The following is a 26,999-nucleotide window of genomic DNA, read 5'->3' on the forward strand; positions in this document are numbered from 1 at the left end:
AGGATTGTTGAAACATATATAAAAGCCCTCTCAAAGATGATTAATTTTATAGATATGGTATCAGTAAGAGGCTGTCAGCACCAGGTAGCAGTGGTCAAAACAAATGAGAGGCTTGCTTAGGCAGAGAAGAAAAAAAAAGGATACAACAGGAAGTATGGTATATGGGGATGGGAGGGAGGGGGAGATAGAGAGGAGTTCACAGTTGTAGCTGGTTAAGGTTGGCATAAAAAATTAAATTTCACTGTATTGGAGATATTTTGTGCTCCAATTTTCTTTAACCAAATTTCAACTATACAGTTACCATTCAATGCTTCCTTCTGAGTCCTGATGGTCCATCTTGTTACAGTTGTCAGTTACTTGGGCACCATCCTTTGCAAATTGCTTAATTAGAATTACTAACATTAAACACAAACAGTATGTAATATACACAAAAGCTGTCAACTTTTTCAGTAGCATTTATTGTTTTAACAATTCAAAGAATTTATAATTCAGTTTAGAAACAAAGTACAGACGGGCACATACATACACACACAAATATCAAAGTCTGAGTATCCTAAATAAATCTCTAGAACATATCTGTTATTTAAACCAAAACATATTCCATAATTCTTACAAAATGATTAAAATGGAATTGCAAATACCAAATTGAGGTGCAAAATAATCTGTCTTCTACATACCTTAAAGAATGGTAGGAAAGTTGAAGGCAGAATTTAATAGCTTTTCTTAGAATGAAGGATAAAGATACTTGCTATAAATGTCATGGCACTAAGGTACAAATTGATGAATACAAAGCAGGAAACCCAGATAAAATCTAGAGTTTAAAAAAGGGCCCAGACACACTTAAACCAGTCAGAAGCTACAGTTTTTTCTTTCAGCCTAACACACACACACACACACTTTTTTCTCTCTCTGAACTGTTTGCAGGTGACACAATCACCCTAAGAGGATACATCACTTCATTCACTAATTAAAAAGTAGTTATGAAAGTGATGAGCTTAATACTGCACACCTTGCAAGTGATGTATAATTAAACTATTCTGAGTCTTCAAATAAAGATAAATATACATGTATACATAATATATTATATTATATACACAAGTTTCTATAAATATATTCCAAAACACTGAAGAAACCCATTCTTCCTCTACCCACAAGATTAGCCTCGATCAAAAACCAAAACAATACAAAATCCTTTCCCACCCAAACCTAAAAAAAAAAAAAAAAAAAAATTCAGGTTTTCCTAAAGAAACATTTAATGTACCAATGGCAAATGTGTCAGCTAAAATTATACCCAGCAGAGAGAAAATAATTCAGTTGACTAATCACCACCTTCATAGACTATTTGAATAGTTAGAGAGATATTAGTAACTGAATGTGTCAGGTTGGTAATTTGGCTTTATCTTTATATTACCAATTAAGATGAGACTAGAGAAACAAATTCAATTTACTTTTTGTCAGCTGCATAAGGTCCCTTTCATAAAAAGCGATGAAATAATGTTTTAAACTTTGTAATTACTACCTTATTGTGAGTGAACTGAGTTTTTGCCGAGCACCACAAGGCAGGTGTATAGAAATGGTCGGAGGGTCCTTTTTTGCCTTACACAATCATAATGGCTTCAGCAATTTTAACACATTTATACTAAACTCATTCGTTTAGAAAATTCTGAAATGATTAACTACCTTTACTAAAAAGCAAGCTGTTAAGAAATAGAAGCTTTAAATTAATTTGGATGTATTTATAGGGGAGAAGCTGAAATTACACCTTTAGAGAAATTGAGTAGTTAAACCAATTCAAACTTATGTCAAGGGCTAAGAAAAAAATGGGTATCTGTAAGCCTATATGTTTAATTATTGCTTATAGAAACAGAGTTTTCAAATATGGAAGAAGCCTTATAGCTGTATTAACTGAAGAAAAAGTCCAAATACCTAAAAACAAAATTCGTTTCCAACATAAATTATTAAAAAACCCCAAAAAACAAAAAAGTTAAGTCAGCAAAAGCCCTAATTGAATTCTAGAAGCTTGCTTTTAGAAAGTCCAAGGTGAACCGTTTTAATTTGGATTATTCTAGAAATGCTGAAATGTAGGAGACTTCACTCTCTATTTGGCTGAGAAGTGACATCAGGGGATGTGAAAGCCAGTAGTCGTTTACTTAACAGGGCATTATGTCGTTTCAGGTATTCTATTATATCTCCTTGCTTTTCAACTACTTCTTCTATACTGGAACTAGTCCTGTAAATAAATAAGACACAAAAGGTTATAAGACATAAAAAGAAAGACTTATCTCATCCATGGTGCTTACTGACAGCTTTCTTTACAGTTTCCATTAGGCAGAATATTTTTATGGCTCCTGGAATGAATTTCTCTTAATCTACTAACCAAGAACTGAAGTTCTCTAGATGATAATTTCCCAAAGTACACAGGGCTTGTTAACAAGCCCTTTTGGAAGTTCTCAACCATGCATTTTTCTATTAAATGTGTGCTCATTGTAGTAACTTGGAAATACAAAAAAAAAAAAAAAAAAAAAACTATGTAATCTTTTGAAATAAAGTTTGCTATTGCTTCACTTATGTAACACTGTCAGAATTTGCCACAGATAATTGAACTGTACTAACTAATCAAGATAAAGGATACCTGGAATTAATTATGAACAAAATAATAAAAAGCTAGCTTAAACTGCAAGAAAGATCTAAAAGTATAAAATTTTGTACTTTTAAAAGTACAAGATTTAAAAAGTACAAGTACTTTTTTAAAGTACAAGATTCTGGTCCCATTTAGGAAATTAAAACTTTATGATCTCTTTGGAGTGTCTAGTATGGTACAGAATGCAAAGCTCTGTAACTTTGGGGACATAATTAACAAAGTGCTTTCCAGATAGTTGAATCAATTCACTGTTCCATAAACATGTCTTTTTTCCAACCTCTTATTTTCCTTCTTTAGGTCAACTCTGCTTATCTGAAAGGTATGACTAGAAACCACAGAGTTGCTCTAATTTGCATTTTTCTAATTATTAATGATATAGGTACTGATAACTTGTATTTCGTCCTCAGAAAACCGCTTATCCATGTCTTTTGACCATTTAGCAATTGGAGGGAGTCATTTGAACCAGTTTCTAGCCTAAATCTCAGAGATCAAGGAAACTAGAAACCCCCCCCCCCCCTTTTTTTAAATAGTTCTTTCTGTAGTGGAAAAGAACTGAAAACTAAAGGGGTTCCCATTAGGTGAGGAATGGCTAAACAGAAATGTGTTAGACAAATGTAATGGAATTTTATTGTGCATAAGAAATGATAGATGAGAGTCAATTTCAGGGAAACCTAGGAAGATTGGTATGAACTGACAGAGTTTAGTGAGAACCTGGACAACAATTCACACAAAGAACAGCATTAAAAAAAATAACTTTTGGAAGAATTTTTGTTTATTTATTTTACAGTCATGTCTGACTCTCTGTGATCCCATTTGAGGTTTTCGTGGCAAAGATACTAGAATTTGCCATTTCCTTCTTCAGCTCATTTTACAGATGAAGAAACTGAGGCAAACAGGATTAAATGACTTGTCGCCCAGGAGCACACAGCTGTGAAGTGTTAGAAGCCAGATCTGAACTGAGGTCTTCTGACTCCAGGTGTAGTGCCCTATCAATCTAGCGCCACTTTTTTTTTTTTTAAATAAAGATTGCCTTTTTCTATAGTTACAAAGAATATAAATAATCTTGATTATATTTGTCATTTTTGGAGTTAACCACATTAACAGAGAATTCTAAGAATTAATATATTTTTGAAAAACACTTTTAATGATTGCTTAGAATTTACAGGTTTAAAAATCAGGGGCTCTCAGAGAGATGCCAGAAGGCTGTTAATACTGGTTCAAGACACAGAACAAATTTTCCAAATGCCAGTTATTAAGAGGGTGCTTAAAAAAAAAAGAGCTGATTTTTTTCCCCATAAGAATGGCCACATACATGCTAAGCTTGTGATACAATTAAGAATAAGTTATTAATCTTAAGCATTGGAATTTTGTCTATGGCTTAGCTCTAACCACATCCCAACACTCTAAACCACAATGCATACACACCAAATCCCCTAAAAAGCATCACTTATGAAATCATTTGAGTGTTCCAAGTTTTACTAAGTTAAATATCATAGTACACAAACATTGCACTCAAAGTATTCAATAAATAAAAAACAATAATGAACAATAAAATGTTACACAGAAATTCTTTCCATAGAATCTATTATATAACCATATCAGTGAACTGGCACAAGCATGGACCATCTCCTGAAATATGGAACTAGCCTTGATATGTTCATTAAGTTTCTATTTCTACTCTCAATTGAGAAACTATGTCACCCAAAGAGATTCATCACTTAGGAATTATTCTTGAGAAAAGTATAAAGACAAAAAGGATTTGGTAATGGCTATTTTATATGAAAGGGCTTATTTTTTTTAAGTGGACAATTGACAAGGAAATCCAGAAGAACTCCAAGAATTAGTTTGTAGATTTGCAAATTCCTCTATCTTAAGGATAATAGCTTCATCTACATTTTTAAAAATGACTCCTGAGAGCTAACACAGTAAACTGTGTCAAATGCTTTGTCACAATATCATTCCTTATGTCTGTACATACACATAGAATTGTGTGGGATTGGCTCCCAATTCATCAAAGCGCTAACTTAATGGTAGAGCTTCATGCTCCACCACAGGATACTCTGCTTTATGAGTCATAAGGGATGTATAATACTCTCTCTGTATTCTTTTCCCCACAATTAATAACATATTGTCTTCATACTCTTCCCCCTTTTCCCCAGTATCAAAAAAAGTTCCCCAAAGCCCACTCTCCCCCACCAGCTGTTTACCCTTTCAGTACCTCAAGCCCCCCCCCCCCCCCCCTCCAGACCAGAGCTGGGAAATGTCATTCTCACTAAGCTTTTGCTTTTGTTGTTTTGGTTCCAGGTTTTGATTTCTTTGCTGTGGGGGAACTTGAGGTGGAAATTTGCAATGCTATACAGGTATAGAATTGGGACCTGGCAAGAAACAAAACCTAGAGGGTGGCTTGGGGTACTGAAAGGGTAAACAGCTGGCCAATGGTCACAAAGCATCAGAGGCAGTAATTGAATACAATCTGTGGCCTTGCCTCTGTCACCTGCTCTGACTACCCTTAGTTTCATTTTCAAAAAGGGGTTAGATAAACAGACTTGGGATATCATCCACATCCAAAGGGAGAACTATGAAGACTAAATGTGGATCGAAGCACACAATTTTCACTTTTTTTCTTTTTCTTTCTGATGGTTTTTCCTCTTTTGTTCTAATTTTTTCATGACATGACTGATATGGAAATATGTTTTAAATGATCGTTATTTGTATAACTATCAGATTGTTTACTGAGTTGGAGAGGGAAAAAGAAAAAATTTGGAATTCAAAATCTTACAAAAATAAACGATGAAATCTATCTTTATAGGTCATTAGAAAAACAAAATACTATTGAGGAGAAAAAAAAAAAGAGGTTGGATAGATCAGTGGTATTAAGTAGAAACAGGGATCATTAAAAATACATGAAGATCCCTACAGGTCTTATAATGACTTAGAAAACAACTTAACATTATGTTCTACTATATCTTTTGGTGAATATTTTTCAATTTCATGTTAATCTGATAATGGCAGCAGGCAATGAATGCCAGGAGTGTTTGTACTTCTGTATCAGAAAACCTCAAAGGTTCTATAAGTTCTAAATCTATGATTTCTGTGTCTGCAAAATGAGAGTGTTAGAACAAATTTCATAAATGCAGCTATATAGACATTCATCCTAAATACTCAAGTATTTTTTCTTGGCTTTTAAAGAGTTCTAATTCTCAAAGAAAATACTTGTTTCTCTCTTTTCCCATCACTCCCTTCATTATTACCTGAATCCAGTCTCTGAGGTACTATTATTGGCATATGCATACATGTTCTCTTCTTCAATTATATCAGGTCTTGGTTTGGCTTTATTAAATCTTCTTACTTTCACTAAAATGACAAAACAATAACTGTTATTATGGTCTAGGTAATAATGTACATTAAATTTAAAAATAATTTATCATGATCTTTTGTGGTTGCATTGCTTCTATATTCCTCCTCTTTTTCTCTCATAATTGAGTCACATTTTTAAAAAATTTAAAAATAAAGAGCATATGACCTTTGGATTAAAAAAAAAAAAGGGAATGCCTCTTACAGACAAGAAACAGTGCTAGGTACTATGAATGATATAAAGACAGGTCAAAAAAAAAAAAAAATACAGCCCCTGACCTAAAGAAACTTACAATCTATGTAAACCAGTAGGTTAAAGTATATGAAAGTTCCTTGCTTGTCCTTTGTTCTCGAAGCAAATTACGACTTCATGGAGGTGATGCCATGATGTGCAAAGTGAATTAGATTTAAATGAGGGAGGGCTGTATAAAGTCACCAGCCTCCCCATCTCTCTGGAACCATCTAGGTTTAGTGGCAACACAGAGATAAAGATGACTGGCGATGGCCCTGGATGAGATGGGAGACCTTGGAAATTACAAAGAACATATGAAGGAAGATGGTCTCTACATCCAGAGAAATAATTGAAAGATGTATAGAATGGTCTTACATATATTTATGTAACATTTGGGTCTAATGGTAGATATCTTTAGTGAAGGAGAATGGGAGGTAGAAGGGGAAGGAAGAAGAAAAGAAATAAGAACAGTTTTAACTTCAAATATTTAAAAAGAACATCTAGTTGTACATAATAGATTTGCAATTTCATGTGCAATCATCTTTTCTTCTACTTTACTATATAATGGAAATCCTTGTTTTATTTCTTAAGTTCAAAATAAAATAAATATTTAAAAAAATTAAAAATCAAAATATAAGAGAAAGGTCATTAAGCCAGACTAAGAGGGGCTGGGAACAGAGATAAAGTCAGCTAGACGACGTAGTAAATAACGCTGCACCTAGAATCCATTAGAATTGAATTCAAATCCAGTCTCAGACACTTACTAGCTGTGTATTCCTGGATAAGTCACTTATACTGTTTGAGCTCCTTCATCTATAAAGTGGGGATAACAGCACCTACCTCCCAGGATGTCTCAAGGATGAAATGAGATATTTCTACAGCATAACAGCTACTATGATGAAAAGAAGGAATATGGAAATGGTTTAGAATGTATGTCATAGGAAAAACATGCCCTACACAAAATTCAGGGAGGAAAAACATTATTTTCTGGCTTGGCAAACTGGGTAAAATCAGGGAAGGGAAAGACTCTTGGAGAACTCTGAAGCGAAGGATTTAGATAGGCGGAACTAAAGAAGGAGGCCTTCCATATAGGCAGCATGGGCAAAAGCAGAGGTGGGAAATCATAGGGACCATAAGGTCACCAAGGAAGTGAGATGGCTGAAAAAGAGGTTCTTTGAGGGGAGGGAGAAGAGCTGGAAATTCGGTTGAAAAATTAAGTTGGGAGCAGCAGTTTTGATGGTCAATGCAGTAATCCCAGTGACTAGCGGGGCTGAGACTGGCAGGTTTCTTGAATTCCAGAGTTCTGACTTGTAGCGGGCCATGAGAATTGGGAGAAGGACCAGGTTATGTGAGGAGGTTAAATGGGTCGTACAGATTAAGTCAAGGCTCTCATACCATTCAGCACTGGATTTTAGCCTGCGCGCAATTCTTACCCCTATTAAGCCTGGCCTGGGCAAGATAGGGACACCCAGGAGGCAATGTAGTACAATGGAAAAAGTCTCAGTTTTTACTTAGCATGAGAGGATCTGGATTCAAATCCTCCCCAATACTCACATCGGTGTGACTCCATTAGAAAAGTCACATCACCTCCCTGTGGTTTCAATATCCCCCTTTTTAAAAATTTTTTTTTTTCAAAACATATATAGATAATTTCAACATAGACCCTTACAAAACCTTGAATTCCAAATTTTTTCCCTCCCTTTCCCTCACCCTCTCCCTAGATAGTAAATAATCCAATATATGGTTAAACATGGACAATTCTGCTATACAAATTTCCACAAATATCATGCTGCACAAGAAAAATTAGATCAAAAAAAAAAAAAAAAAAAAGAAAACAAAATGCAAGCAAACAATAAAAGAGTGAAAATGTTGTGATCCACAGTTCTTTCTCTGGGTACAGATGGCTCTCTTTATCACAAGACCATTGGAAATGGTCTGAATCATCTCACTGTTGGAGAGCCATACCCATATGAATTGATCATCTTACATGCCATGTACAATGATTTGGTTCTGCTCATTTCACTCAGCATCAGTTCATGGAAGTCTCTCCAGGACTCTCTGAAATCAATATTCCTTACAGAACAGTAATATTCCATAACATTCATATGCCATAATTTATTCAGCCATTCTCGAACTGAAGGGTATCTACTTTTCAGAGCACGCAGTGAGGGTATGTCTGGGGGCTTTAAGTACTCAATCTCTCCAGAGCTCTCAGTACTAATGGGCTGCCTTTCTGCCAGGCAGGTATAAAAGGAAGGCTGCTTGCCTTTGGGTGTTCGGGGATTCTGAATCAAGGTAGAGCCCTCCCTAGTAAAAAGCAGTTCTTTATTTTGGCTCATTTCTCAAGGAAAAGCCAGCCTTTCTTATGAACATTTTAAAACCATCACATAGAAAGAACTTTAAAAACAAAATTATACAGATCTCACAGTCCTGCCCCTCTAACCATGGCACAGAAGTGCCAAAAACCACCAAACATTTAAACAAACTGATGTCATGATTTATGTCCTCGAAGTATGAAGAATGAGTCAAAGAGAAAACAAAGGTGGTGTTAGGAAGCAAAGTCACATGAGACAGCAAAGAACTGGCTAGAAGTCGAAAAGCCCAAGTTCTAGTTTTAACCTCATCATGTGATTGAGCAAATTAATTAATTTTCCTCATCTGTAAAATGAAAGCAACCATATTTTTATTATGCCCAAGCATTCTGTAACCTTTAGAGCTTGACTGAAATCAAGCAAAAATAGAAGTATTCTTTTAAAAAAAGTGCTACACTTCTAAGATTTTTTTGTATTAGTCTCTAAATAGTGTCATTCCCTAAAAAGTACCTAAAGCTTCAACTCTCTAAAAATAACTCATGTGTATATATACTATTGTACTTCGGGAAAACAAAGCAAAGCCTATCATATATGTGACTATGAGAACTTAATGTGCAGATCAACTAATTATACTTTCAAACTCAATTGTTAATTTACCATCAATCATTCAACTGAACATTAAGTGGATAGAGGACCAGCATCAGGCAGATCTTGGGTTTGGATCCTGATTTTGACCCATGAGACCGGATCACAGCCTCTCAGGGCTCCAGGCAATCGAGTGCAAGTCACAGAAGTCAGAACAAGGCTGTCGAGCCAAAGTAAATTAAACTAAAAATACTTGAATGAAAAGCTGTACCTTCTGGACATTTTATTTACACCATTCCCACTGTTCTCTCCTCTCCAACACTTATACGTGGACTGAAAATGTCAAAGGGCAGTTTTAACATTTTTGAGGCGTAGATCTCTCTGGCAGCCTGACATTTCTATACCAAAACTTGTTCATAAACTAAAAATAAATAAATGTGGAGAGGAAAAAAAAAAGATGCTCTGAAAATAACTAAAGGGAAGTCTAACTCAGTTATAAGTTAGTGAAAATGAAGATGTGTAATTTTTCCCCCCCAAAAGTTCATGGAACCTCCCCAGAGCAGAAATCTACCCACAGACCCCAGGGTAAGACCAGAAAAGGGAATAACAGGTGTTTGTCCTGGAGGCATAAAAGAAAAAAAAAAAACTATTATATTTCTTGCCAACAATGACTGACAAAAAACAAACAAAAGGGTAAAGATGCCTACAGCTTTCACACCTGACAACCAACAAGTGTTTTTCCACCTTTGAGAGTTTGTATACTCCATGTCTGCAAGGAGTTTTAGACAGCCAAAGACAAGAGGGTCAATTAAGCCTCATCTTCTCCAGAAAGGGAATACTTGCCAGAAGGGCAGTTTTCACTCCTCATTATGATGAATATCCTTGACTTTCTGTAGTATGTAACAGGAATAAACAGACATGTTAAAGCCAATGGAATCCCCAAAGAAATGAAAAAGTAGAACTGAGCATGTTCAGCTTTTGCAAGTAAGCCTTTTACCAAATAGTCAAACCTGATGGATCTGTAAGATACTATACATAAAGCCTTCCTGCTCTGAACAGGTGTAAAGTTTTACAATTAAAGAAAGGAACACTTGCATTAAGTCAGTAGACTGAAGAGGATGCATCTCAGCTTCAAAGGCAACACAAATTTCCACTGGCTGTTAGCCCAGCTAAAATTAAGAGGCCAGATAAAAAGGAACATACTGTACTCCCCTCTTTCTTTTAAATACTCACAGGTGAAATACAGGGTGCAGAGTAACTAGCCAGGAACTATAAGCAGGCTCTCAATTTGCTGACACTGGAAGGCTTATTAAAGTTGTTTCAATAAAGTTCAAACTCCTCCTTAGAAGACAAACAACAGAGTACATGTTTTCTAAGTGGGAAAAGATTGATTTCTAAACTAAAAGAAAAAAAAGCAAAGTGATCATCAGAAGAATCTTTATCCCGGGGGCCTGTTCTCTAAAAGTGCTATAACTTAGGACAACAATATTTTAATATATTATAAAATCCTTTTATACATAGCAACAATCAGATTAATGTCAGTTTTAAAAAATTATTCTTTTAGGGGAAATCAAACTTGTCCTGTGGAAATGACCTACCTTTAACTACAGCAATTGTTAACCTGGGGTTAAGTTTATAGAGAGTCCATGAATTTGGATGAGGAAAAAAAAAATGGCATCTTTATTATTGCTAATCTCTAATTGTAATTTCCTCCATCTTTCAAAATTGAGAAGGGGTCCATGGAATTTCTCAGACAGCCATTACACCAAAAAAGGTGAAGAAACACCTGCACTTGAATTTCTAACAGTAAATCATATGGATTCAGAGTTTTGTAATTCAAAGACATCATGTAATTACAACGATACTGGTGTCAAATTAGACCACCCAGAAGGTGTTTTCCACTATTCTTTTAGATCATTAGCCAAAAGAGGAGTGTTTCACAAGCATTAACTCTCTGAAGAGTTGGGTGGCCTTATGTGCCATTCCATTAGGGAGATATGAGGACTACAAAGACAATAACTTACTAATGCTGAAACTAGGTAGATTTAATTTTAAGAAAACATGGGCACTGTTCTAAATAAATTTAGCATGATGGCAATTCCTTTAGCTTAGAGAATTTCATTCATGCTAGTGATCTTAAGAGTGATTTTTCTGGGAGCTGTGGCAGAGGCACCGAAATTCGAACAGAACCCCCTTTGTCCCTCACTCATCACCAAGAGTTAAACTGGGCAAGCCCAACTGCAGTTAAAATGTGACTAATCCGAAACTACTTTCGTAATCAAAAAATGATAAATGAGAAAAGCAGAGTCACTGACTTCACTGGTGAAGAAGGCTGCTCTGAAACGGATATAAAATTAAAATGTGAAACCTGGGAATCTTTCCCACTGCTTCATGATGAGACTTGGACCCTCACCTCAGAGGTCATGAAAAACGCAGGAGAGCCTGTCAAATGCCCAACTAAATGACTCTGCATTCAAACTTAGATCAGAGCTTCAGTCATTTCAGATAAACAGTCAGATACGGAGCAGAATTAATCCAGAAAACAAGTGAATTAAATATTTACTTTGGAGGCCAAGATCACTTTACTCAAAGTAGGCTTGGTAATGAAAACGATGGATGGATAACAGCTATAATATAGCTAACATTTATATAGTATTTACTACAAGACAGGCACTGTGCAAAGCATAATTATGATCTCATATGAGCCTCACAACAACCCTGAGAGGAAAGTGCTATTACTATTCTCTTTTTACAGATGAGGCAGGGACGTTAAACGACTTGCTCAGAATCCCACAGCTAGTTATGTATGTGAGGTGATATAGGATCTCAGGTCTTCCTGACTCTAGGCCCAGAAATCTAGTCACTGCTCAACTTGCTGCCGCTCCTCCCCTCCCCCCCCCCCCGCTTCCTCTCCTCTCCTCCTTTTTCAAGCAACAATAAGATATATATTTTATTACGCACACATAGTTCTGTTTTATGCAGCATGGTAACTAGGGCCTTTTTATGAGTTTAAATGAAGATTACCATCTATTAGTTTCGCTAGTATTGGGCCATCCTAACTGGATAATATCTCACAAAAGAATATAAACCATCAAGAGTGCTTCTGAGCAGACAGAGGCAATGTGGCATAATGGATTGAAGACTGGACTTGGGGTCAGAAAAACCTAGATCCAAATCCTGCCTCCATTAACTCTTAGTAGCTGTGCAACCCTGGACAAATCACTGAACTTCTCTGAACCTCAGGTTCCTCATCTGTAAAATGAGAATGATGATACCCATAGAATATAATAAATTGTGAAATTCAGAGTAGAATGCACATAAAATACTCTGTAGAATTTAAAGTGCTAACTATTGTACTAAATCAAAAAATATACATCAAGAATAGAACATTGTATTATATACTGATTCTAATAAGGATTCCATATGCATTGCCAAATTACCACAAACCACAGCAAAAAACTAACAAGAAATTTCCCTTTCCCCCTTTAATTGGAAGTAATCTCTCACAGAATTTTATCCTCTATGTTTTGCCTTGATCTATTTGGCACTCGAGTCAGTCATCTGTGTCATCTCTCTCCTGAGTGGATTATAAACTCTATGAGGACAGAGAACATTCTTACTCCTCTGTCCACTACCCAGTGTTCAGCAGAGGGATCACCACAAAAATAGATACTAAGAAAATGTCTGTTGACTTGTCACTCTCAAAACTCTCCTTTTGGAAATTAGGTCAATTTACAAGTGTGCTCTGATTTACACAACAGGCATAATATAAGAGAATTTTTTTTTTCCAAATAAAAATTTTAATTACACAGAGGAATTTGTGATTTACAAGATTGTGGTTAGTTATTTCATAAAAGCAAAGAATTACAAAAATAATTGTTATTTCTTATTCATTTAAGTCAGTTACCTAACTAATTTTAAACTCAGAACCTTCTTTATAGCACATTTTAAAAATGTAATCTTCAGAGCATATGTAGGATTCCCTACATCATAAAGGGCTTGTTTAGGGTCAGTAAGATGGCATAGTGGATACAGGGTCAGATTTGGAGTCAGGAAGATCTCTCGGGTCAAATCTTGCTTCAGTCATTTAGTAGCTGTGGGATTCTTGCAAGTCGCTTAATTTGTCTCAGTTTCTTTCTTTGCCCCATCTAGCTGCCCTAATTTTTTTTTGGAGGGGGAGGACAAATGGGTTTATTACACTGAGAAGTCCCTCAGTGGGCTAGTTCCCAATTAGGAATTAGCCTGTCTCAGTTTCTTAATCTGTAAAATGGAGATATCAATAACATCTACTACTCAAGGTAAAGATCAAAATAGTTAACATATCCAAAATCTTTATATGCTTATTATTAAATCATCATCTACTTTAAGAGAACACCATAAAATAATAAAAAACTTAAAAGAATTGAACATGGTCTCCATCTATCCTAGTGACTAGAAATGGACTTTTGAGGTACATTTTAAAAATGTAATCTTCAGAGCATATGTAGGATTCCCTACATCATAAAGGGCTTGTTTAGGGTCAGTAAGATGGCATAGTGGGTACAGGGTCAGATTTGGAGTCAGGAAGATCTCTCGGGTCAAATCTTGCTTCAGTCATTTAGTAGCTGTGGGATTCTTGCAAGTCGCTTAATTTGTCTCAGTTTCTTTCTTTGCCCCATCTAGCTGCCCTAATTTTTTTTTGGAGGGGGAGGACAAATGGGTTTATTACACTGAGAAGTCCCTCAGTGGGCTAGTTCCCAATTAGGAATTAGCCTGTCTCAGTTTCTTAATCTGTAAAATGGAGATATCAATAACATCTACTACTCAAGGTAAAGATCAAAATAGTTAACATATCCAAAATCTTTATATGCTTATTATTAAATCATCATCTACTTTAAGAGAACACCATAAAATAATAAAAAACTTAAAAGAATTGAACATGGTCTCCTAAAAGAATTGAACATGGTCTCCATCTATCCTAGTGACTAGAAATGGACTTTTGAGGTACTTTTTAAAAATGTACTGCTAATTCCATAGATCTGTGATGCAAAGTGACATCTGCATCCAGAGAGAGACATGGAGACTGAATTTGGTTTGAAGCAAAGTATTTTCACTTTGTTGTTGTTGTTTCTCATTTTTTCCCACTTTTGATCGGATTTTTCTTTTGCAGCATAATGAATATGGAAATATATTTTGACATATTTTAACCTATATCAAATTGCTTGCTGTTTTGGAGAGCAGGTCAGGGGAGAGAGGGAGAAAAACTTAGAATACGAGGTTTTGCAAGGGTGAATGTTGAAAACTATCTCTTTGCATGTATTTGGAAAAATAAAACACAACAAAAAAGCACTGCTATAATTTACCTTACATATAAATATACAAAACTTCCTTTAATTACAATTTTAGAACTAATTTAAAGAAGATATAAAAACAAAAATTAATAGCAAGGTACTAAATATCTCACCCAATGGTAAATTAAAATTAAATACAAATTTATATATGAAGCTTATTTCACTTTATCATTTTCCATTTAAACATTTGATGAACATATTATCTGATTTTCTAAAAAGTTTCTTTAAAGTCAACAAAAGGTCACGTTTACACCTAGTTCTGAATCACTGGTCAACTTTCCTGTTGTTTCAAAAAGGGCACCAAAAAAGCAGGCACTGAGTCAATTTGAGCTCACAACTGCAGAGAATTACTTGTTTTGTGTTGTATTTTTTTCCCAGAAGAATTATCTTTATTACTTATAACAATAGTATGAATGGCATGAATTTCCCTACTACATAAACAAGTTATGGTAAAAATCAATAAACAAAGCAAAACTTACTGCAACATTTATAAGTAATACATTTAATTCAATGAGATGGAAAACTGATACATGGCTATTTTTTTCTTTAATATGAATTTTCAAATACCCAGTGATATTTGTATTGTGCATAAAAATATTTCTTATATTTATTATATTTCTCTGAATTCTTTTCAATATGAATTTCCAATGTATAATAAGGATTCAGTGTTATTTGAACAGTATTGCACAAGTTTTTTCTATAGGATCTCTTTCTAATATGATCTTCCAGTGAGGAAGGTCTAAGTTAGCTTTCTGACATTATGTTTTCAAACCTTCTTTCTAGCATGAATTCTCTGGAGTACAAAAAGATTTGAGAGCTGATTGTAATGGAATTATGGAACTGTAATAGAAAAATATAGGGCTACAGAGCCTGTACTAGGAAGGGCAGACATGGTAGAGGGACAAAATGGGTAATTCTCACCTGTGTAAATGATTAGACATATCAGGGAACAGATCAGCTCCAAGGCCAGGACTGCCAGAATAAAGTCGAGATAGAGGGGACCATGATCAGGGAAGGAGTGCTGGATACACAGGATGAGGAGCAGGAAGGCATTGCCTGACAGAAGGAACACAAGCCAAAGAGTTACAAAAAAAGGCAACAGCAATGACAGATCCAACAAAGCTGAAGATAAAAAACCAAAGAGTCTTACTCTCAAAAGCAGAACAAGTTTCTTAACATCACCTGAAAGCCCCAGGGACATTCCAACATTGTAGTTACAAGTTGTAGCCACAAGCAAAACAATGTAAGTGCAATTGCTCAGGCCATCTGGTCAAGGCCACTGATTTTTCTGAGAAAAGCTCAAAATTCAAGAGAGACTTGTGGTAAGGGTCAGCATAGTTAAAAATCCCTCATTGGGATATTTACTGTGTGACCACAGGTAAATCACCTTAAATCCTTTGAACCTTTAAAACAAAACAATACTCTACCTCACAGCATGGTAGTAAGGACCACACAAGATAATGGATAAAAAGTTTTATAGCTTTTAAATGCTATTGTTATTAAATTTAGCTATTATTACTAAACACTTAAAGATATTAAAGATAACAAAACTCATAATACTTTGTACATAATGGAAGTAAATCCAATTTGTAGAAAACTAAACATAAAAAAAACAAAAGCTGCTTTAAAAAACATTTCAAAATGGCATTCCTATGAATAGCAAGATCCCTTTACACATTTAAAATGATCCAGTAAAAAAAAAAAAAAATCACACTAATATACTTTTTTTTTTTTTTAAATAGCCCTACACATTTTACAAAGATAGATATTCTTATACAGGACAACATATCCAAGATGGCAATGGCTTAAGTAGCTCATTTAGGTGAATGCCATTTCCTCTTTAATCATCGGTCCATAGTGATACTCCCATAAGTCTATGGCACATTTTCTCAGTGTTGTTTTTAAACTTACTTTTTGCATCACTAATTTGATGAACTTGGCAAACACTGAAAATGTATAAAGAGGAAGTGATTTCCAAGTCCTTTCTCTTCCTAGTATTTTTCACTAATGTTTTTCTAGGTCTGGAAAATGTTTGCTTAGTACAAGGAAGAGAAGGGATCTCCTACTTGTTGGTGCAAGCAAAATGACTATGTACCAGTAAGCCAAGTTTAAATTACATATGAAAGTCACTTTGCACTTTAGCTCTGTTCTAACAAGTTGCATTTCCCCTCCCCCAACCTCTGAAAATCATGCTGCTAGTAAATAAGCTTTGGGGAAACCTAATTGGTACTTGGTCTCAAAACAACTATACTTATAAAATTGGGGGAGGAAAGCTTTAAAAAATGAGAAAAGCTGTTCTGCATCGATAACATGACTTTACCATTACAAATACTGGACTATATGAATTTCAAAGGAATTTTAATTTTTAAAAAATGTTTTATAATAGAAGTCCTTTTTATGGTAACAAAGATGGAGGTCATCAATTGAGTAAATACTACACAATTACAGAACATGAATTATAATGGAATACTGGAAAGATGGAAGAAACAATGAACTGGAAAGCTTTAGAGAAGCGTGGAAAACTTCTGCAAACTGATGAAGAATAAAACAAGCAAGATCTAGAAAGCGATACATAAAATGACTCCAACAATGAAAGTGCAAAAAAGTGCACTGAACATTGTGTAATTATGATGACTGGGAGTGAGAAAAAGACATGGACAACTATAGTGAAATATTATATATACTTTCAGATATGGTAAATATGTTATTTTGGCTTTTCCCCCTTTTCAAAATCTGTTATAAAGTCTAACTTACTGGATAGGTTAAGAGGGAAGAATTTACTTACAAATTAAATGATAATGAAAAACAATAAAAAATAATGTATTACAAATTCAATTTTACTGTACAAGATTACATAATATAGTATGATTTCAGAGAAAAAGGACCAGATAGAAGATGCAAATATATTTCAAATGACAATAAGATCATAGCACTACCTAGTGGCCATCTTCATAAACTCTCCAGCTACTCCATAGAACTGTCTGCTTTTACTCCATTTGACTAAGTGAAATGTATTTAAGATATGAAGACATATAATTTCAATGGTATTTACTACAATAAAGAGCCCCAAACTCACTTCTCCTTGTTCGACTTGATAGTAACAAGCACAATTAAGTGGCCATATTCTAATTCATATGGCTGAGAGAAATTAATTTGGGATTCCTACCAGTGACATTTAAGAAGTCTTGTTTAGGAGACTCTTACTCAACTAAGTTGCCTTTACCTATGTCAATAGAATGAGATATATGATGTTAGGACATACTACAATTCCTGGTCTAGAACAAGAGTTCTTACATCTTTTTTGTGTGTGGGCGCTAGGGACAGGCTGAGGAAATTTTTTGCCCCTCCCCCACAATCAGGATCATGTTTTTAAACACATTAAATTAAAAAAAAAAATGTCATAGGATTAGAAAAAGAAATGTTACAATTAGGAAATTTTTAAAAAATTCACCAACAGCAATTTAAGAACCTCTGGTGTAGCAAAGCATCTGGGAGATGTGGAATCTAGTTACAGGGCTGAGTGTGGAGTAAGGAAAACCTGAGTTTTGAACTCAGATCCTAGCTATAATTCCAAAAGTCACTTAACCTCCCTTTTCCTTCACACTTTCCCATGATGGTTAATCAAATGACTGGAAGTGCTTCTAAACTAGTCAGTTCTTAATCCAGTATTCACAGATGGCAACTCTGTACTGCTGTTATAAAGTTTCAATGACTTTAAAAAACAAAAAGTTTTGTGGGTAGCCTAAGAGACATTAGACCCATTAGACAACTGTGAAGGACTTGAAGACTCTGATCAATGCAATAATCAATTACAATTTCTAAGGACTACTGAAGCATGATATTCATGTTGACAGAGAAGTGACGGAGTCATAAATTATAGAATAAGGCATACATTTCCCATTGTGGCCCATGTGGAAATTTGTCATTTCACAACAATGCATATGTCTGTTGAAAGACCTTGTTTAAAGGGGGGGAAGCTTGACTTCAGAGAAAAGACATTAAAAAATATCTTCCTCTGTAAAAAGAGGAGGACATAGGTGTGGGACATTTGATATATTTTCAGACTTTAAAAAAAATTATTGATTTGTTTGCCAACTTTTTTCTCATTTTTTTTTTCCCCTTTTAAAAACTACTGTTAATATAGGATGGCTCTCTGGGGAAAAGAGGGAGAAAAAAGGGATAAAAAATGATTTTTTAAGTGGAAGAGAAAATAAATGCTTGTTAATTTTTAAAAAGTCAAAATAAAATAAAAGTTAAATTAAAAATAGCATTACTGGATTAGTATTGGATAGTCTGGTTTTGTTAGTAGAATTCTTCCAGTTCACTGTTCTTGCAGTACTAATACAGGAGCTCCTGCTCTTACCACGTAGGATACAGTGGCTCCTTGTGGCCAAAGGATGCTGTGCAAGAATTCATCTAAGGTCCCCTAGAATCTACCCTTTTGAGAAGTAGAAGGCAGAGGAGACTTCATCATTTTGTATTCCCACAGAACAATGGGGACTTTTTTTTTTAAACTCCAAGTCTCATTCCCATGGAAGGGATGGGACACTGACATCCACAGATCAGGCCTGGTTCTGAAGGCCTCTCAGAGATGGCACTTCTTCACATTATTATTATTTTTTTTTATCATTTATCTTTATCCAGTTCTGTGGCTACAGTGTTCTCACATGTTCTAAGATAGCAATTTTAATTTGGATTAAAAATACTTCAGGATGGTTTATGATAGAGAAACTAAGAAATAAACAAGTGATTCTCCCAGAGTAAGACTTCAAATAACCTAACTCATGTCAGTTTAATTTCATTTCAATCCCCAAACCAATGAAGAAAAGCCAACTGTCATACATATGAAACCCTTTGTTAACCTGAGATTCAAAAGAATTATTAATAAATAAGTATCTATTAAGGACCAAACATGTGCTACTGATGGCAATGCAAAGGCAAAAATGAACAGTCCCTGGCCTCAAGTTCATAGTCTATCAGGAGTGATCACAGGCACACAAAGAATGAATGTGTGTGAGAGAGACAGAAAGAGACAAAGTGAGGGAGACAGAGAGAGAGAGAGAGAGAAACAGAGAGAGAGAAAGAGGAGAGAGAGAAACAGAGAGAGAGAGAGGAAAAAGAGAGTCAAAGAGACAGAAAGAGAAAAAATGAGGGAAACAGAGACAGTGAGAAAGAGAAAAAGGGAGACAGAAAGAGAAAGAGTGTCAAAGAGACAGAAAAAAAAAGATAAGAGAAAGAGAAAAAGTGAGGGAGACAAAGAGAGAGAGGCAGAGACACAGAGAGAGAAAAAGAGATACAGAGAGAGAGACAAAGAAAAAGTGAGGGGGAGGGAGAGAGAAGAGGGAGAGAGGGAGGGAGAGAGGAAGGGAGAGAGAGAGAGAGAAAGAGAGAGAGAGAAAAAGAGAGAGAAAAAAAAAGAGAGAGAAAAAGAGAGAGAGAGAAAGAGAAAAAATTAGATTAACAGAAAGAGACAGTGAGAAAGAGAAAAAGGGAGACAAAGAGAAAGAGAGTGTCAAAGAGACAGAGAGAAAGAAAAAGATGAGACAGAGAAAAAAAAAGTGAGGGAGACAAAGACAGAGGGGCAGAGACACAGAGAGAAAGAAAAAGTGAGAGAGAAAAAGAGATACAGAGAGAGAGAGACAAAGAAAAAGTGAGGGGGGGAGAAAGAGGAGAGGGAGAGAGGAAGGGAGGGAGAGGGAGAGAGGGAGAGAGGGGGGAGAGAGAGAGAGAGAGGGAGAGAGAGAGTGAGAGTGTGTGAGATTCAAAATAAGTTCAGAAGGGAGGAGGTAGAAAATCAGGAAATGCCTCATACAGGGATAGTTTTTGAACTGAGTTTTTAAGTAAACTAGAAATTTCTAAGAGGCAGCTGTAAGGAAGAAATGCATAGGGATAGCATTAACTATCCTCCTTTAGAAGGATCTAAAACATCTATTCCAGGGAGTCTATATGCTAATATGGGGGAAAAAAACTTATATTCCTTTTCACTAACTTCTAACTGAAATGTAGTATATTTTTACTAAAATGCAGCACATTTTCTTCTGTTTTACAACATGGCCCTGAGAAGAGTCCAAAAGCCTTTCTCGATTGCCAGAGGGAATCAAGGCACAAAAATGATAAAACACCAATCCCTGTATCTTGATCACCATGCACTTCCCTCACTTCCTATTCTAAGCCTCACTGCACTTGAATGTCTGACCAGAATTGCCAGAGGCAGCTACTTCCTGAAGAAAAAGTTATTTGCTTTAAAAAAAAAAAAAAAGTATTTTCTGCTTTTTACTTCCAAGGAATAGTCAAAAAGCAATAATTTACCTCCTCTAACTTTTATCTCTTCTTCAGGTGAAGGCATAGATAGCACTTACCCTAAAAAAGGCAGTTAATATGTTTTGCTGGTTGTTCAAGGACAGATTTCCCAAGCTCCACTTTTGTATACTGAGACCATCAACCTCCAAAAATTAGTGCTCTACATAATAGGCTGCTAACAAATTCTTGTTGAATGAAATGTTGAAATATAAGAACACAAATGTTTTGGTTTTGGTTTTGTAACTCTCTTAAGGTTTAGTCAGTGGGCAAAATTTTCTAACTATTCAGGGTTTTGTTGATGAACTAAGTCAGCCCCTAAAATTTTTTGAAAGCCCACTAATTTCTTATTTTTTAAATTAAGTTTTTTCAAGTCAATGAAAATGCACGCTCACTTCCGTTTTCTCCTTGTTGTTACAAATGAAAAAGAAAGACAATACTTGTATTCATCCCAATATACTACTGCAAGAAAAGCTTCTCCTTTTATTATGTAATTATTATTGTTTTTATTATGTTTTGTATTTGTATTGTATTTATTGTATTGTATCGTATTATAATTATTATGCAAGTATTATGTAAAGGTGACCCACAAACCAGAATGACTTGGGAAGAACTACAGCATTCCTGCCTCATCCATCCTACCCAGCAAAAGAAAATCCAGCACTCTGATGTCAAGTTCAATCAGAAGTTTACAGAAACAAAAGGAGATTTTTTTGTAATCTTCTGTAGTTCTGCCTTTCAGAATCATCTGACATTTTCACCATTACATGGAACCATAAAGTTAGATTATTTTAGGATTTGGAATAATCAAACCTTTGCAAACCCAATTTAAATCTTGAGATCCTCACACCATTACCACCTAAGTTAGGAGGCAGACTTTTAAAAAGAGCAAAAAAAAAAAAAAAAAAAAAAAAAAAAAAAAAAAAAAAGAAAAGGAAACAAAAAAGAAAAATGAGAGAATGAAAAAAACTGTTCTGACTGTAATTAAACATTACTGCACCCTAAGGAATAAGGGACATGAAAATGCAGAGACAGAGGAAGATTTGCATAAACTGATGCAGAGTTTGGGGGGGGGGGGGGTGTGAAGGGGAAGAGAGAGACACCAGAACTGACACAGAAGACAGGAACAATGATAGTAATAGAAATAAAAACAATATGAACGAGCTGCTGAACTCGGATTACAAAACAAAAAACTTTGACTCTGAAGGACAGGTACTAAAGACTTGCCTCTTCTCAGTAGAGAGCTGAGACATTCCAGATGAAAAATATTGCACATCTTGTCCTTCAGCACAGACTAGCTGCTTTCCCTTTTCACTAAGAAAAAGACAAAGGAGAATACACTGGGGAAGGATTGTGGTCTGGAAAACCTAAAGCATCAAAACCATATTTTTTTTAAAGACACAAAAAGCCAAGAGAGGCAGGCAAGCTCACCGGTAGAGTGTATCATTAACGACAGTCTTTTAAGATGTCTTGTAGATCTATAGATGATGATGTAGCCTCGGTTTCTCACTTGGCTATGGTGATATTGGATGTAACGTTCAAGAAGCATATGAAGGACCCATAAAATCACTTTTCCAAGGATAATCACAGTTTGAACTTTAAATGGGTTGATATAGTTTCCTGGGCATTTGTCCTCATTTGGATTAGGATAAGAACAAAGCAAACCTGTTAAAAATGCTAAAACAACAAATACAACCTAAAAGAAAAAAAAATGATCAAGATTAGGTTTTAGGACTTTGAAGTTAAATGCAACATCACTTTTTGGGGGTCTTACATTTAATCATTGTTTTCATTCTTTTAGAAAGCAGAATAGGAGAAGAATTTAATTTTACATTCTAATATGATTTTAGTCACAAGTCTATTAAATCAATACAATGTAATTCTAGAATTGCACGTGGCTTGTTTTCTATCTAGTTTGAGGCTGTGGCACTCCAAGTCATCTTGGTAGGAAAGCTTATTTCTAAACTGTGATTGTTATTATTTTAACTAACTTTATACTCCATATTATTTTGTGTAGTCTCAAATCAGTAGTCACTAAAGAACTGAAACTGAAAAGGACCAGGGTTCAAATTTTGTCTGAGATACCAGCTAACTCTGGACAGATAACATACATTCCAAGACCATCAGTCTTTATGTTTCTAATTTTTTTTTTTCAAATTTGTTAAATTTGGACACTATATCACTAAGCTATAAAGCTACGATCATCCAAAGGACAATGGAGAGGGTGCACAGTGAGCATGAAGTAGCAACAACACAGTACAAATAAGGAATTCTGTAGGAAAAAATAGTATAAAGAGTGCCATAAGAAAAATGTCTGTCAGAAAAAGAAAAGGGGGGGAGGGAGCACTTATAAAGCACTTTTTCTTCATCAGTTCATAGCATCACAAATTTATAGTTGCAAGGACCCTTAAAGTTGAAGGGTCCACAGTTGAAAAAACTGAGTCTCACAGACATTAAATTCATCCTGGGCAATTAATAAAAGAAGTCAATAAGAGACTATAATCAATTATGGTATATGTTACTATATATCAATATATATTTCAATAAAATTAATTAAAAATTATCCTAATTAAGTAGCAGCATAGTTTAAGGAAATTCCTACATGACTATGATTTAGTTTAACCCCTCTCTATTTATTTTCTCTTTCTTTTCTTTTTTTTTTTTTTTGCACTGAGGAAATTGGGGTTAAGTAACTTGCCCAGGGTCACACAGCTGGGAAGTGTTAAGTATCTGAGACCAGATTTGAATTCAGGTCCTCTTTTCAGGACTGGTGCTCTATCCACTGAGCCACCTAGCTGCCCCTTTACTCATTTTCAAATGGGTAAAAGGAGAAATTTAAACCACCTGATGTTTCAGGTACTCAGTTCTATAATTTAACACCCACATTCCCGGTTCTCTAGTTGCAACAAGACAAATACTCTCATCATCTAGTCCCAGCGTTCTTAATACCCATAGAAAAAAGTTAAGAATCCCTAATCTAGTACATAAGAGGAAATAAGTCTTTGAAAAATCAAAATAATTGATCAACTCATTTGAATATATTTAAAATGGCCAAAAAGGTTGAGTAACTAATATTCTTCTGACCATTGTCATTGCCACAAGTACCACAGAGGAAATAAAAATTTTAGTTCCACTGTGTTAAGTGTTTTCATGTAGACTCTATGACCCAGCAGATATTCTAATGTTGTTCTTTACTTGAGGCAGCAACTGGCAGTATAAATAATAGCTTTTAGGGAGCTAGGAGTTTATATACATATGTGTGTACATATGAGCGTACATTTTTTTCCAAAGTCGCGATTTCACTATTATAAGGAATTTCCATGAGGAATCTTTCCACTAATTGAAGATTGGAGCCTGTTCTGAACCTTCTATTATTCTTCTTTTTTAAAAATAGCTTTTTATTTACAAGATATATGCATGAGTAATTTTTCAGCATTGACAATTGCAAAACCTTTTGTTCCAATTTTTCTCCTCCTTTCCCCCACCCCATCCCCGAGATGGCAGGTAGACCAATACATGTTAAATATGTTAAAGTATATGTTAAATACAATATATGTATACACGTCCATACAGTTATTTTGCTGCATAAGAAGAATCAGACTTTGAAATAGTGTACAATTAATCTATGAAGGAAATTAAAACTGCAGGTGGACAAAAATAGAGGAATTAGGAATTCTATGTAGTGCGAACCTTCTATTCTTTAAAAGTTCATGAGGTCTTCGGATTTCCTTAGAATCACAGTCAGTATAGTATGCTTCAAAGGTGCCTACCTCTAATAGAGACTGTCTCTAAAGAAGTACTCTAAACATCAAGCTATATTTCTTTTGATAGTTGTCTACTTTGCAGCAGAAATATTACACATATTCTAATTCAGATTATCCAATGTTCACAAACCGAAACAAGAAAAGTTACAGCTTTGTCATGACATACTCCTTGATGAGCCTAGCACCCTTTGTCCTGTCATATGCTCCAAATAAAAATACTCCCAAAGACTTACATGTATTAACAAGAGGAGATTTGCTATAATGACAGTAGGAAGGGCATGGAATCTAGGTCTGAAATGAACATGCAAGGGATGTTGTGGCAGAAGTTGAGCATCTAGAAGGGGGTCATCTTCTATACTTTGTGTGAGATCCAATGAACCCTAAAGGGGGAAAAAAAAAATCAGTACATTCTTGGATGATATGAACAAAACCTGTTACATAACATGAAATTTGAAAAGGTGTTTAATACATATACATTTCTCCATTCTAAGAATATTTTCTTTCTGAAAAACCATTTAGTTTCAACTACTGGAGGCTTATTAAAAAGGAATTGTCTCCTACTCTGAATGGGTTATCATCAAACTATCAGTGGAAGAATAAACAAATGAAAAGTTCAATAACAGTAAAGAATTCTAGAGAGAAATACTGATTTAACAGAGAACAAGTCATGGACAAGAAAATCTGGGTTCAACTCTTATTTCTAACATACATTAAGTATTTTACCATGGGCAAATTCCAACTTCTCAAGACTCTTAGTTACAGATGATGCACTTATTTACATTTTTGGTAACCAGAAGTTACCAAATTACAGGACTAGACCTCCCTGCAAGATGGGAAGGAGGGATAAACTTTGAAATTCAAAACTTTAATCTACAAAGTTTAAAAAAATGTTTTACATGTAACTGGAGGGATATTATTTTTTTAAATGCTAAGTGACAAAGACAAATTTTCAAATAAAACAAAAATCCGTCTGGGATTTAGTTTATGCATTCACAAGGAAGAAACAAAAACAAAAAACTGTAGCACTCTTAGCAGAAAAGGGGGGGCTGGATAGAGAGCTAGACCTATAATCAGGAAGACTAGAGTTCAATTTCTACCTCATACTTATTAGTGTGAGTAAATCACTTACACCTTCTGGTCCTCAATTTCCCCATTTATAAGAGATAAGACAGGTTTTTATGTCAAAGGGTTGTGGAGGGCTTCAAAGAGAGAGTGGATGTGAAAGGCTTCAGCTTAGGTCTATCAGTGGCACACAGTAACAGTTTAATAAATATCAGTGGGCCCAAAGGTCTTACTGCTGTTTTACGCTTCCTTGTTTTGTCGAACTACAACTTTGGGGCCACCCCACCCTAGGCAACTCCGCTTTACTCCGCTCCCCACCCGGCTTTTTCCTGCTAAAGCCGGAGCACCTGAGTCGGGCGCTTCCCGGCGGCGACAATGACAAGGCTTCACGTGGTGGCAGCGCTCGGTGGGGGCCTCGGGGCCGCAGAGCCGGGGCGGGGCTCCTCCACCGGGAGCCGCCCCTCTGCCCAACCCGGGCTCTGGGCGACCCGAAGCGGCTGGGAAGTCGGCGGCAGGCCGGACGCGCAGTCACGTGAAAGAGCCGAGTTCCGGGGCTAGAAGCAAAGTCGCTTTCCGAGCTAAAGCCTACGATGGAGCCAGGGCCGGCCGCGCACCTGGGGTGGTGCACGGGGCTCACCCGCGCGCACGCGCCGGCCGCCCCGGGGCCCAAGCCGGCGTCCCCTCCCTGGGACTCACAGACCCTGCTGGTGACCCCCTCCCGGGACGCACAGCTGCTTCAGGGTCCCCTCCCCAGGGCGCACAGCCACTGCAGGTGTCCTGTCCAGGGGCATCCCTTTAGCTGCTTCCCGCAGCGCACAGTCGCGGCGGAGATTCCTCCCCAGGGAGGATCCTCTGCTCTGCCCCCGAACCCTTTTCCGCGGTTCCCGCGCGGGGTGGGGCACGGGTAGGGGGTGGGGAGGAAGGCAGCTTTGCCGCTGCAGGCCCCGCCCCGCAACGCCGGGAGCCCCTGGCCGCGCCGTCCCCGCGCGCACTCACATCCTCCAACCTGGTCCCCGCAGCCATCTCCGCGGCTCCCGAGGCCGAAGCCCCCGCCGGCGGGGCGCGCTGTCTCCACCTGCGAGTCTCCGCAGCTGCTCCGGGAAGGTGTAGGGGGAGGGTGAGAGAGAGGGAAAAAAACTCCGTGTCCCGCCCCCTGCCCGCCTTCCCGAGCAGGCTCACCCGGACCTTAGACCCGCCCACGCGGGTGTATGCCCCGCCTCCGTGGGAGGTTGTAGGCTCCTCCTCCAACACCCTCATTGGTGGAGCCCGAGAGGCTTCCCCCCGACGCTGCCGGCCCCCGGAGGGAGGGGGGGGACGTTCGCAGCGGAGCTGCTGCGGGTCTCCCTTCTCTCCTACCTTGACCCATTGCTTTGGCACCCTGCTTTCTCCTTTCTAAGGTTCTGGACCCCGAAAGGCTAGAGC

The 26,999-nt window shown here is 36.6% G+C and overlaps 1 protein-coding gene across 1 annotated transcript; it reads right to left on the minus strand.

The window, feature by feature from the left end:
• Nucleotides 1-437: 437 nt before the first annotated feature.
• Nucleotides 438-26,763, minus strand: TMEM192 (transmembrane protein 192). The gene is made up of 6 exons (XM_051964327.1): nt 26,574-26,763; nt 24,749-24,895; nt 22,183-22,447; nt 15,376-15,510; nt 5,893-5,995; nt 438-2,230 (listed from the first exon to the last, which is right to left on the minus strand). Exons 1-6 carry the CDS (start codon nt 26,598-26,600, stop codon nt 2,092-2,094), a joined length of 816 nt encoding a protein of 271 aa, XP_051820287.1. The 5' UTR covers nt 26,601-26,763; the 3' UTR covers nt 438-2,091.
• Between the last annotated feature and the right edge of the window lie 236 nt (nt 26,764-26,999).

This window comes from Antechinus flavipes, chromosome 6, assembly GCF_016432865.1.
Source record: "Antechinus flavipes isolate AdamAnt ecotype Samford, QLD, Australia chromosome 6, AdamAnt_v2, whole genome shotgun sequence".
Classification (NCBI taxonomy): Eukaryota; Metazoa; Chordata; class Mammalia; order Dasyuromorphia; family Dasyuridae; genus Antechinus; species Antechinus flavipes.